This window comes from Catharus ustulatus, chromosome 4, assembly GCF_009819885.2.
Source record: "Catharus ustulatus isolate bCatUst1 chromosome 4, bCatUst1.pri.v2, whole genome shotgun sequence".
NCBI classification, from domain to species: Eukaryota; Metazoa; Chordata; class Aves; order Passeriformes; family Turdidae; genus Catharus; species Catharus ustulatus.
Genome location: NC_046224.1, coordinates 56,352,787 through 56,367,037, shown reverse-complemented (window position 1 = coordinate 56,367,037; position 14,251 = coordinate 56,352,787). Strand labels below are relative to the sequence as shown.

The following is a 14,251-nucleotide window of genomic DNA, read 5'->3' as shown; positions in this document are numbered from 1 at the left end:
AGTTTACCAAACATAGTTATCTCACATGCATTTCTTTTTAGTGAACATCTTAAAATAAAAGTTCTTATCGTAAAATCACTCTCTGTATACGTGTATTTCAGCATACAGCTATAATCAGTGTAAAATACAGCCATGATCTTTTGTATTTTATTGGACAGTGCCTGTTGTAGAGTAAGGAGCTTGGGGATATTTTTCAAGCCCATTATAGTAAATTAATGAGCTACACAATTTAAAATTAATTCTTGGATTACCACAAACAGATAAAGGTTGGAACGACTTTTTTAACCAATGGAGTCTTTTTCAACAGTTAAGTAAAGGCTTATCTGTTTCCTTTGAAATATAATAAAGGCTGAGAATTTTTTTTTGCCTTTTGCATGATTTTTGGATTGCAGTGCTTTGTCATATTACTAAAATCAGTGTAATCAAAACAATCTTGCAATCACTAGGAACTACAACCATATGGTGCTTGGTTCTTTTTTCACTTCACTTGTGTAACTGCACTGGCCTCAGTGCAGTTGCTTTATGCCAGAGTAAAGAAAAATAGAATTGAGCTCTCATGTTTTAAAATTTCACCCAGAGTGGGAGAGAGGGGAAGGTTACTCTTCTCATTTGGATAAATATTGGGAAAGAAAGGAAAATACCATACACCTTCAGCTTCACATGTGAAATCAGGTTAATGTCTCAGTTTAAATAGTGACATGGTCAAAGAATAATTTATGTATTGTATATGCTTCTAGCAAGAGAACAAAATTACAGTTTCTCTGTGTTCACAGCACACATATACATACACATATGAATTCAATTTGCCAGAGGCATGTTTTAGGATCCTGAAATAGTATTTACTTTGAAGTACAGCTCTTTCAAAGGAAAATCCATAAATTTTGTCTGTACTAATTTACACAATCCTTTTAATTATTTATCTTTTTTTTTTTCAATTACTATTTCAAAGAGGACAGGTGTTTATTGTACATATTAGTATCAAATAAGTCAGGTGATCATTCAGTTCTCATGTGGTATAATTACAATCTTCTGTTTGTGATTTGAAAATCTCTATCTGTTGCAAAGATTGTTGTAGCAATAAGAGGAGGAGAACACAGGTAAAAATTGTAAGTAATACTGAAGAAAACACACTCTGTCTAGCTGGGGTATGACAGTCCTTTGTTACTCACCTTGGAAATTTTTATGCATCTGTAACAAGAATATAACAAAAAGCTTTTTCTAAAGTAAAAGTACATTTCCAAAAGAGCTCTCTTCTAAAAGAGGAGTAATTTTCAAAATACATTTGCTGTTGTGTCATGAATCAAAAATTAAGTAGAAAATATTCTATACTCTAACCTGGTACATACGTATAATTAAATCAACATATTTTGTTTTGTGGTATTTTTCTTGATTTTTCTTCATCATCACATTTCATAATTGCATTTCATTTCATCACAATTCTAATTTATTGGCATTGCCTCCTTCCAAGCTTTAGTTTGATTGAATAAGGTGACAATTCCATGCATTACAACATACTCAGTGACAGAACAAGTGTTTTCTTGAAAAGCCATATTCTCATTAATTTCAATTTTTTCTCTTCTATTTGTATTCAAACTCAAATGTTGGACAGACAGTGGAATTATTTTCATATCTAGTTATGCTTTCTTAGTCTGCATTATCTGTGCTAATCCCTGTTTCCTTTCTTCCTTTCTGCAGTGACATTAATGCTTCATTTATGATTTTCTTCTGCCTTGCTGAAGAGCAAGGCCAAGTTGAAGCTGGTCTGTCCTGTTGTACTAATTTATTTTATTTGCTGCTACTTAGTCCATTATTTTCATTGTCTGCATATTTTTCATGTTGCTCTCCAGCCCTAGGTGCTGCTTGTTCCCACTGATCATTCTTTGCTATGCTGCAGTGCTCAGGGAGCAAAGGGAGGGAGGCTGTGCCACTGTTTTGCACCTGAAGAGTTTCTGCTGTTTTCCCATTGCACCATGTGGTTTTTTAAATGTGGACTATTTGCAAGTCAGAGTGACACATCTGGTCACTATATATAGTTGGGAATAATTTATCTGTAAGAAAAATTCACAAATCCCTATTTTCTTGAACAAGGAGGAGTAGAATCCTCACTCAGAAATGCCCAGACATGCAAGCTGGCCAAGAAGATCCTCTGGCTAGGTCCCAGGGGAATCTCCTCATGCTATTATTTGTTTCATGCACAATTTAAAAGAATACATTTTATAAAAAAATATTACCAGTGGCCTTCAACTTTACTGTCCATGCAAAAGAATCTGCAATGAATATTAGTGTATATGAAGGGGAAGAGGTATTTGAGAAATAATCTATGTTTATTGCCAGCTAAGTAATAATCCAGTGACTGAAAATTTTCTGATTTTTCTTAGAGTCCAGGTCAACTTTTCATGTTGCCAGCCCAGGTCTGTGGCAGTGCTAGAGTCAATGAAAAAGAAGCCCCAGTTTCTGCCTGCTGACAATGCCAAGGTTCCAGGCGCTGTTGTCAGAATAAAACAAAATGTTTCCTTGACTCTGAATTTTCAAGTAGGACAGGACAGACTAATATCATGGGGTGGTAAAACCACCCAGACCATCAACAGCAATTCAAATAAGTTTTTCTTAGGATAGTTGAAGGTGTTCCCCAGATGCATAGCAACCAGACAATTTTGTTTCCAATCCATACATCTACTGTGCTGCAAAAACAGTAAATCACAAAGTTGTGAATCACTCCATAGTGCCTTTCTTGAAAGGTTTATGGCACAGGCGAGAGGAAAATTTCCTCGTGCACAAACAAAGGTTTCCTAGACAAGGGAAAGTTGGATGCGTGATTTAGTAATGATGCCAGTGATGCAAGATAAGTATATTATAATTAGTTCAGTTATTTTCCATTTACCGTGAATAGGGATAACAGAATTTAAATCATGTCAGCTGATTCTACTGATTTCTTTCACAATAGTCTTTCATGAAGACAGCATTTCCAGCTGGGACAAAAGCAATTTCTTTCGAATAGCCACTTGAAAGAACAACAAACCCACCACTTTCTTTTAGGCAGTTTAGTTTTACCTAAAGAAATATTTATTCCCTATTTCTGTTTTTCTGTTCTACCTGAGTAAATATGAAAACACAGAGAAAACAAATACAAATGAAGCCTAATAGTTGATAAAGAAACTAATGACTTGGAAGAGGCAAAAATCCATTCATTTTTTTCACACAGAAGTAGACAAAATTAGTTACATGCAAAGAGAAACAGAATATGAGAAGGCTTTGCAATTAACCTTTCTTAAAGTAAAAAGGAGAGATAAAAACCAGACAGCCCTAATGGAATACATGTCTTTGGATCCTGGACCAAAAGGAGAGTATTATTTACAGAAAAATGGGTAGAACTTTGGTCATTCTTTCAGAAAAAAAGAAATCTGTTTTGCAAAACAGACACAAAGGTCGACTGCCAGGAATGAGTTTTTAGATTGTTTGAAGAATCACCAGCAAAGGTAGTAGCAAAAGATTTAATGTAAAAATGAAAGCATGACAAGACAATGAACAAAAATGAACACCAAGAAACCAAACCAACAAACAAAGAAACAACAAAACCCCCAAACAAGCAAACAAAAAAACCCACACAAAATACCAGCCAAATTTAAGGGCATGTGTTTGATTTATTTAAAAGAAATAAGGACTCTCGATAGTAAGTTCACGCATGGTACATTAGAGCAGCAGTTGGGTTGTGTGATGCTGATTTTGTTTTGACACTGATGGCTTTAGTTTGCAATTGCTTGCACAATGGATCCATAAAATGCTGGTTTAGAGGAAAGATCACGCAGTATAGCACTGAGGAGAGGAAGAATCTTCAGGTACTACATATATCCAGCTCATACCTGGTCAGACTTCAGAGGAAGCTTAATAATCCTTCTTTTTTAATTTACATCCACATATTTATTTATACACACCCATTAAGTCTTTATTTTGCATTTCTCTAACTTTTAAAGGTGGCTAAAACTGACAGATCACAATTGCTGCGCAGAATTAAATTTTGTAGTCTATTCTTAGGCAAAACTTTTCTTAACTTTCATTCATGAGCCACAGAAGTGTACTGTCTGTCATGCAATGGCAAATAGTGTTTCCAGTAAAGTATGGATCCTTACATGTGGGTCAGTAATATGACAAGAAAGAAAAAGCTGATTTGTTTAATGTGCATTTATCCTGCTAATGTTCTGTTAATGTGCTGTCCAAGGGTAGGACTTGCTTTATTTAAGAAAGCTGGTGAATATATCTCTGAAACATTGCCTAAACCTTGTAAGGAACCACTATAATGAGGAGAATTGCTAACTGTTCTGGATCCAGCAAGTACATCTCAGGGGAAGGTTTATTATTCCCTTCTCTTTGTAGAATAGCAACACACAAACAGATGTTTCCTCATACTTGCACATCATTCAGCTTCACTCAGCAACCTTTTTGTCTCGTTTTCCTCCATTAGAGGCGTTCAAAATTTTTGTGTCTTTCCAACTGCATTATCCTGGTCTGACAAAAGCAAAATACATTTTCTGTGGATATTCTTAAACACAAAACCTGATTAGTTTTTTTTTTTTTTTTTCTGCTATGGCTTCATTCATTAAGAACTTCTACTTTGATATTTAGGAATAAAAACTAAATATTAATGTGCCTCATAAATCACTGAAAAATAAGATGAATATACCCCTGTACTTTCACAGTTTGTCATGCTGTGCTTGTTTTTAGGCCTGCTGAGATCTCTGCCATGTACTACCGTCTCAGTATGATTTTTCTTCATTTAACATTTTCTGGAGAGCTGCTCCAGCAATGCCTCAGGACTGTTAGCACCAGCTACAAGCACTTCTGTGCTTAGTATTCAACAGCAACCTGAGCAGTATGCTGGGTCCTGCACTGCCTATCTACCATCCTGATACAGACAAACCCTCTCTGGGATGAAAAAATAGCCAGTTCTCAGGCTCCTTTGGCCCATCTCCAAGACTGACAGCCAGGCACAGTTTGGCTGGGACTTTTCTCCTATAGATGCTTCTTAACAGGGAGCTGGACCATCGCAACACAAACCACTTAACGATAGCAATTCTTATTTCTGTTTGCCAGAGAGAGTCATGTAAAGTTTGTAAGCCATAGATTAATATTTTATGTCTTATAATATTTGTTTAAGAAATACCCTTTTGACTTTAACAGACATAAATGCCACACTGCTAGAAGTCAGCCACCTGGACTTTGTAATCTGGCAAGTAAACAAACGGACCAGGCTCTTTGACATCTCTCAGATTATTGCTGTTCCTATGAGCATTAACATTTCCAAAGGTGTCTCTTTGCTTTGTTACATTTCAAAGACTCCATTCATTTTGTTTTCCCATGCTTAAATATTTATTTTGACCTTTTGCCTCCTGGTATAATAACCTCCTGGCTTGTTGGACTGGCCAAATCAAAATACACTGATGTGTCCTGAATGGCCTTGTTTCTTGTATAAACACGCTGCATAAACATGCAGCTCTTGCAGAACAAAAGAGTGAGTCCTCCACTGTACTGAAGCAAGTCTCTTTGTCCAGTTTAGATTATCAGTACAGGTAGGGGCTGTGCTGAGATATACCAGCTGGTTTCCAGTCATCCTCTGTGGACTTCAGGATTATTCTCCCCACTGCAAGTAGTGCTGAAGTAAGACCAATGCTGTGTTGTGTTCTGTTCGATGCACAGGTGCCGCTGTTGCAGTACCAACCCTGCTCCTGGTCCTAGTGGTGCCTGCCCTGGGTGTCCTTGCCTGCTCGGGATTCTGAATGTAGCTGGATTCACCTTGTCCTCCACCTAACACAAAGGACTCCCTTTGAAGATGAGGACCATGATTTCTTTTTGATTCCTGTGGCACCACCCTAAGCCAAATAAATTACACTTTAAAAAGAATAACCCTACCAATTTCCTATGAACTCTAAAGAGGACTGAGGCATCCAGGAACTCCTTCATGAAGTAAATCAACTTTTGAACGGCTAAGAAATATTTTTAACTTGTTCCAATATGCCTTATAAAACACTTATGCTGATCTGTGACAGTTGCATGATTCGGTCCAATGGGGCAAGTTACAGTGTTAAAACCCAATAACATAGGCTGTACAGTGAAAGTAAAATCACCATTCATAGGTGCTTTAACTTGAATAACAAATTGTGAAATATAATAGAGATTGAAATGTTGATTGTATGTGATAAATGTAAGAGTACTACGTCTGTCTGTACTATCCTGTATGTTTTGTGTACTGCATATTTTTGAATAGCCCCGTCATCATTTATTGGGATTACTGGTTTTTAGAGAGACAGTCAAAGCAAAAACATTTCATTATTTAGAGCTATATTTCTTGAGGTTATTGGATAGAATTGGAAGGAATTCAAATAAAAGTCAGTGATAAGGATTTTTTTTTTGTTTTAAATATATTCGAGATACTTGAGACATGGATAGCATGCTCAGCATAAAGGAATTTACCTGTGCTTCACTGACCCAAGATTTATTATAATCTTTTCTTAAAAGAATTCTGTTGAAAAATTCAGTTATGGTAATTGTTGCTGAGTTTGGGAGTCAAATGTCAGCTTTAAGGGAAGCAGCGTAATGTATTGGTTTTGATTTAGTCTTATTCCTATTGTTATTATTAAGGTAGCAATATAACACTTAGGAGTTTGGAGATGAGTCCATGCTAAGATCAGCCAAGTGGACCATGAAATGGTAGGAAACGTATGTTATTTTTTAAAGTGAAAAGATTTAAAATATAAAAAAGAAAAAGATATACAATAAATGGCAAAAGCAGAGTAGCACAGTAAAAAAATTATTATATTTACATTTTTATGCTGCAGACACCAGGTGTTACCTTCCTGTATTGAAGGCGTACATTTGGGAGAACTATATGCTTTTTCAAGAACTTGATATAATTCTAATGTTCATAGTGTTGTAAATAAGAGTTTTAAAGTTCTGAGACCATTTCTCTATTTGAGAGAGTACTGGATGATCCAACTGTGTGTTAGTACGTGAAAGTCAGATCCCAACTGTTAGTCAAAGCTACATGTTTACTATGGCCTTTTCAAAATGGGAACTCTATTAGAGATAGAGAATGTTTTTGTTCTGACTGTGTCTAGAGTGTTTCAGTGCTGGGTTTCTTTGTTGGTTTGTTTGGGGTTTTTTAAGTTGTTAAAGAAATGCACATTCCTTTCATTTTCCATGGTATGCTGGGAATTAGTTTGAGTGTGAATGATGAAGAAACACAGTGATGTTGAATCAGCTGGCTCAAGTAATAGTGCAATGTCTGATGCTTCAAGAATTATAAGCTTTGAATCATATTTTATTAGCACAACCTTGCTAGCTACTTAGAAATAGATTTTATCTTTTTAGAACTGATACTGTAGAGGTCTGTAATAATATTTACATGAAGCAAGGATAGGTCTATTAATAATTTACACCCTTTTATTTTATTTGTATAATTTTGTACTATATATTTACATGTAAAAGTGTAGAGTCTTCATTACTAAATATCAATAACATGGTTTTAGTTTAATTTTAACTATTTGTTACAAGATGAAAGATTTTTAAATAGGCAAAAGTGATAACTCCCCTATAGAGGAATGTCAAAGTATCAAATACTATTGAGTTTCATAAATTGTATAATTATTTGAAAGAAAAATGAGTTGTCTTCATACATAAGAAACTTATATGCTGTAAGCCTTCTGTATAAAAATATGTGTTTTATTGTGTTTCATTTGGTTTTGTTTTTTTGCAGTATGACTCATTTTTATATAATATACAACCACAAGTACATCTTTTGCCAAATGCATGATTGCCTTTTACTTTTCTAATACATGGTGTAAGAAGCAAAGCTGTTTCATTTTTGCATGGAAATGACCTGGGAAGGAAAGCCACTTCTCTTTTTTCAAATCAGCAACATGGATGAGGTAGGTGTCACATACTGATCAAATAGTTGGAGACTTTTCTGTTTCACATAATTGTGTAAATTTGACTGGGACCTTCAGCTTCAAATTGTTGTCAAGAAAAACTAACTAATGTATCATGTGCTTTAAAACGCAAGGTTCTTAATTAAAGTTTATATAGATAGACATATTTGTTGTTTCTTTATATTTCAGGAAAATTGATATTGCTATTATTTGATACTGATAAATATTGAACTGGTTTTTTAGTTACTTTTTATCTTTTCTTTTCAAATGAGTAGAACAGGACTGTGCTTTGTCCTTTTTATGAATGAAAAGTAAATGACAATTAAATAAATGTATTAATGTTACTCAAAGTATTATAACTGTCTTTTGAATTGGAGCTTTCTAATTTCATAACAGTGATGTGGTCTTCTATGATAGTAAATGTGTGGATAGAATGAAGTCCTGTGTATCCCTGCCCTTCCTTCTCGTGACTATTGCTGGAGTTTAGGAGCTTTTCTGGATGATTTGCTTTGATTATAGGTGATACAGATAGAAAGATTTTCCTAAAATCAATAACAGAGAGCATCCTGAATGCTTCTGGGCACTTTTGGAAGCAAGAAATAACTAAAGAGAGTATTTTTTCAGGTAACCTTTTCTATTCCAGTAGATATATGTCGTGATTTAACCCCACCCAGCAACTAAGCTCCACACTAAGCTGTTCACTCTCTGCCTGAACATGAGTGGAGAGAAAATCAGAGGAGTAAAAGTGGGAAAGCCCATGGATTGAAATAAAGACAGTTTAATAGGAAAAGCCAAAGCAGTGCAGAGATGCAAAGCAAAACAAAGGATTCACTCCCCACTTCCCATGGGCAGGCAGGTGTTCAGCCATCTTTCCCTGCCAAGGAAGCAGGGATAAAGCATGAGTAACAATGACAGGGGAAAACAAATGCCATTCTTCTTTCATCTTCCCTTAGCTCTGTATGCTGAGGATAGTGTCATATGGTCTGGGGATATCCCTTTGGTCAGTTTGGGGTCACCATTCTTTGGGCACTGTCCATGGCCAGCACTTCTCCCAGGACTGGTTTTCAGATGGCACAGCCCTGAGCCATGCTAGAGCCCCTGGCAGCCACTTGGCAGCGGAGGATTCTGTATACTAGGGCTGGCAGAACCAGCTGCAGGTTGGGTTTGTTAGTTTTCAGTTTAAAATCTTCAGGGTTACTGTAGGTTCCATAAAAGCTCAGTCCTTACTACTAATTTATCTCTATCTGCAATTCAAAAGAGAGTGGAGACATGCACAGGGCTTTAGGGTAAGACTCTCTGTGAGGCTTTTGCTGACACCCCTTTTGCACGTCAACATTAAACTGATATTATTTGTCTTGTGAGTCTATGATGAGCTAATAATATTCATGAAGTCATATATTGTTTCCTCTGCCCAGAAAGTTTTTAGCTGTAGATACTGAGAAATAAGCGTCCGTCAGATCTCTGTGACAGGACTGAAGCAGTTAATTATGGATCCTTATTTAACTGTACTCTGACAGAATAATGCATATCAGACTCCCTATGAATCTACATGCAGCTCAAAGAGCTGCTGAAAATCAGCCAGTTCTCCATGATGCTCCTCTGAGCCTGCACTGACAGAACACCAAAGTATTGCAGGCCTCTGACATGTCTGCCAAAGCCAAGATGATATCTCTTCTGGCATAAAATCATAAGACCCTTCAGCCAGCTTCAGTACCTGATTTATCCCTAGTAAAAAGCTTGTGTTGGAATGATGCAAAAGGGTCTACAGGGGGTGTGAGCCTTGTGCAAGTAGGTTAAAGCATGCACTGGGATTGTAACATAATCTAAAAAATTATACTTCAAGCAAAAATTAATACTTCAAGCAAAAAAACCAAAACAACAGAGAGGAGTTCTGCAGTTTTTTTGCTGCAACTTTTATACAGACTTTGTGTTCCAAGAGACAAGAAAGTGCACACAGAATGACTCCACTGGGTTCTGCCAAACAAAGGTTTCTGCCATCAACCTACAACCTATTGTTGTCTGTGATGCTGCAGAGGTGATGACTTAGACAGCAGTACAGGAGAAGAGGGTAAAACAATTCTATGTAAGTAAGGGAGGAATCAATAATTCAAACACTCAAGACTGAGCCAAACATGCTAATAAAAATTACCTAGAAAATAACATTAATTTCCACTGTTAGTAACTGTGTGTTGGCATACAACAAAAGAACCTGTTCCTTTGGGGCTTATTGATTCCAGGAGGTAGGAATACATGATTTTTTAAAGTATAGAAACAACATAATCGCTGGCTTGGTCTTTTTCTAATCAGTACTGAGAAAGCTAGAAGCCTTCACTCTGTCAGGAGCACAGGGCACAGGGGGCATGAACTTAGTTAACATAGTTTATATCCCTACTTGGAATTTTCATGATGTCCTTGCTGCAATTTGATAACCTGGTAGCTTCTGGACAGTGCTCTCCCAGCACTCAGCCTTTCAGCAAACATAAACAAAAAATGGATATTTCCATCATCAAAATATTTAGCTTTTCTTTTTCTTTCTTTCTTTCGTTTTCTTTCTTTCTTTCTTTCTCTTTTTTTTTCTTCTCTCTCCCCTTTTCCTTGTTTGCTTTCCCCTTTTCCCTTCTCTTTCTTCTCTCAAAAGAAAAACTGAATAAGGAACATGAACACTGATAATAAAAAGGTATCACTAGGGAATATTATTCGTAGTTAAACTCTGAAACAAAGAAAAATCCCTTAATGACTATCCAGGTGTCCAAGAGGCTTTGCAAGCACTAAATTTCACAGGACAGTTCTGGTAAAATGAAGAGGTAGGTAAAACCAGCATGACTTTTGCTCTGTCAAGCCCAGCATAGGCTTCTTCCCAAAGCTCTGAATCAGATTTGGAGGACCAGTAATATATTTCAGTGATTTAAAAAGGCTTGACATCAGTGTCATGGACATCTTAAAGAACTTGAAGCCACGTGCTCTGAAAACTAAACAAAACCACAAGGGTTATGCATTACCTAATGACCAACATGCAATTTCTAATCTAGTTTCAAAATGAACATGATAGATGTTTGGATGCCAGCATTTATTCTAACATACAGTGTAGCAGAATGGGGGGAATGTTGGTGTGGTGTTGAATGAGAAGGTGTTCTTGTCAATAAGGATTTATGTGCCATGGACAAGCCACTCCAGCCCAGCTCAGGCACCTCCATGACAAGCTCGATGTCTTGGGAGCCAGACAGGTGAGCTTCAGTGAGCCATTTAGTCCTGAGACAGGCTGATCACCCTCATCTCTGCCTGTGGCAAGCAGAGTTCACTTCAGCTGTGCTCATTCCTGACCTCAGCTGTGCTCATTCCTGAAGCTAGTTTGGAGCACCTGGATGACTGGCTGCCTCCTAGGGCTATAAAGGAAACTAAGGGAGACTGCGTATCCCAAGGAAGGCAGCCAGTGTGTGTGTCTTGGTGGGGTTTTTTTTGCTTCAGGATCTTGAAATGCTCAAAAATTTAGGTTATCAGTGAAATACTTGGACCTTATTATAACAAAATAAAATCCTGTGGGACATCTGCTGAAGAGAAATTGAGTTTGTACCATCCTAGCACAGATGAACCCCAGGGCAATTGAAATGAAGGAGTTACTACTGTGGAATACACCACTGGAGAAATAACAGATAAAATAATGAGAAATAAAAAGATTCTTTCTAATGATAGCATTAAAAAAGCAAAGTCTTGACAGTATTAGGTTCTCAAAAATTAATGAACTAGAACCTATTGTGAGAATAATTGCATATAAACTACAACAATGTTGATGTTATGCCAAAAGCTGTGATGTCTATTGAGAATTACTATATAAAATCTAACTTCAGGGAAGTCAGCTCTGTTTCCAACCTTTAAAAATGCAAGTAAACGCAGAATTTTAAAAAATCTCATGAGAAAGAACATTTGTAAAAATACAATGGGAGATCTTGCATCTAGTAAATCCTTCTCTAAAATGATAATTATCATTGTTTTAAGTTTTTCCTTTTATTTGTAGAAAGTGGTGGTGTCTTTTCTGATTTCCACATTCCTGATTTACTAAAGAATTGTTTTTCACTGGCCTGGTGTTCTCTGATGACTTGGGATAAATATGAAAAAAAAAATTATATCTTGCAGCTCGTCGTCCCATGAGTAGATACTGACTGGACCTGTAAGGTAATTGTGTATCCAAACCACTGAAAGGACTGTGTAAGGGGATAAAATATACCAAATATATTATCATATTGCTTCTTGCTTCTCTCTTGTATAACTGCAAGCAAAATCTAGATAAAGCAAATGAACACTTCATTAAGGACACATGAAAAAGCATTATGTGGTTTTTTGACAATACCCATTTAAATATCATTATTTTTTACTTCGGCTCATAACAGGAATCCTCTGTTATTTTCTTTCGCAAAGGGTGTGCTCAACCAGAAGTAAAAAGTAATTCACTTAAAAAAAAAAAAAAAAAGGAAAATAAGGAAAATGTGTAGAAAGACGTTTAAAAAAACCCTTCAATTATGGATGCTAATGTTACTGTCCATTAAGCATCAAAAAGTAATTTTCTGTAATGGATGTATTAAAATTAACTCTCATTATAAACTGATGACTGCCAGATGTTAATAAACTATTTCTAAATGTTTATCATTAGATATAATAATGACTAAGCTCACAAAGTGTTTCATGCTTATGAGCCTGTAAAACACAGCAAGGAAAGCAAGGGCTATATACTCTTTAAAGAATAAAGCATGATAATAGAATCATAGAATGGCTTGGGTTGGATGTGACCTTAAAGATCATCTAGTTCCAGCCTCTTCTCATGGGCAGGGACATTTTCCACTAGACCAGGTGACTTAGAGCCATGAGAAAACACTTGATTTCTACCAATCAATAAGAGAGAAAACCTTCCCTTTGGCCCAGGGTGGTGTAAGAGCTGTCATGGGAGCCTTTCCACCACATTTTGTGACCAGTTTTCCACTTACAGGTGGATTAATTTATTGGCTAAGCTTCCACCCACTATTTATTTAGTCAATGCCTGTACGCTGATCAACTGTCAAAAACAAACAAACAAACAAAATAAAAAAATCAACCTTTATAATGATTGGGCTGAAGGGGAAAAGCATTAACCAGCACGTTTTTTACTCTATTCATCACATTAGCCATTAAAAAAAGCCTTCCCAGAAAGACAACACAAGATCTGATCCTGCCTAAAGGCATTTGTGGCAATTCCTGACTATAATGAAAGCAGACTGGGACTGAGAATGTTTCTAAATGATGCATATAGCAGAGGTATAAAAGAATTGCTTTCCTCTCTACAATATTTATTTTCTAGATGTTGTGATATTTTTATGAATCTCCCGCCTTTTGTTTTGTTTTGGGTTTTGGGTTTTTTGTTTGTTTGTTTTGTTTTGTTTGTTTGTTTTGTTTTGTTTGTTTGTGCACCCCAAGCACTTTCTGGGTAACTTTAAAAGCCACAAAGGAGCCCCTAAACTTTCATTTTTGCCATGCAGCACTCCTTGATAACTTGGAGGCACAGGAGAAACCTTGAACCTAATGTGTATCAGAGGAGTTCTTTGTCAAACCCTGGTCTATTTAACTTTGAACTCAGTAAAGCTGGCTTTCATTCCAGCTTGATTGAATCTACCCGAGAGCCAGGGGAGTTTTGATCCCAGCTGACATCTGGCAGAGCCTCACCTGCAAGGCTGGGGCAGCCTTTGCCCTCCTGGCCATAGCTGAGATCTGTTGTGTAATTCTTCTGTACCTCCCTGGGTACACTTCTGTAGGAAGGGAAAAGCTACAACTGCACAACAGGGAACAAAACAGGAATGAAGCATCAAGTTGCTGTTGTTACTGAGAGAGAACGGAATTTGTTTGGCATTTGCCCAGGGAATGAGAGGCAAAGTTTTCCTGGGAAAGGTCTTCATCCCCCATGCTGGGAACTCTTCTTTGTGGGCAGCAGCAGCAAGCAGGCTCACTCCATTGGGCTGTGCCAGTAGAAGAGACAAAAAGAGAGCTCTATGTTTTCAGCACAAGGAGAAATAATCACTAGAGCCTTCTTTTTCCTCCACTGAAGCTGCTACCCTCACAATATAAGCACTAGAGACAGCCCTGCACATCCACAAATACACTGACCTCAGGGGATAGCTCTCATCAGCTTGAAATCTCCCTGCCTTGGTAGCTCAGTGCTTTTCAGTTGTGCTCAGAGATCTTTAATTTTCTCATGTATGGTTAATGAGAATTAGCAGCTACACATTCTTATGGAAACCATTAAAACACGTATTGAAAATCTAATTTTCTATATCATTTGATTGGTTTGCAATATCTTAAAAGTGCTAACA

At 36.8% G+C, this 14,251-nt stretch overlaps 1 protein-coding gene across 1 annotated transcript in view; it reads left to right on the top strand.

Annotated features, from left to right (window-relative positions):
- Window positions 1-8,263, top strand: part of CNTN1 (contactin 1) — a 217,568-nt gene extending 209,305 nt beyond the window's left edge. The window contains exon 24 of the mRNA XM_033057359.2: window positions 5,692-8,263. Coding sequence (XP_032913250.1) covers window positions 5,692-5,771 — 80 coding nt within the window. The 3' untranslated portion in view covers window positions 5,772-8,263. The remainder of the gene's footprint in view (window positions 1-5,691) is intronic.
- The last annotated feature ends 5,988 nt before the right edge of the window (window positions 8,264-14,251 follow it).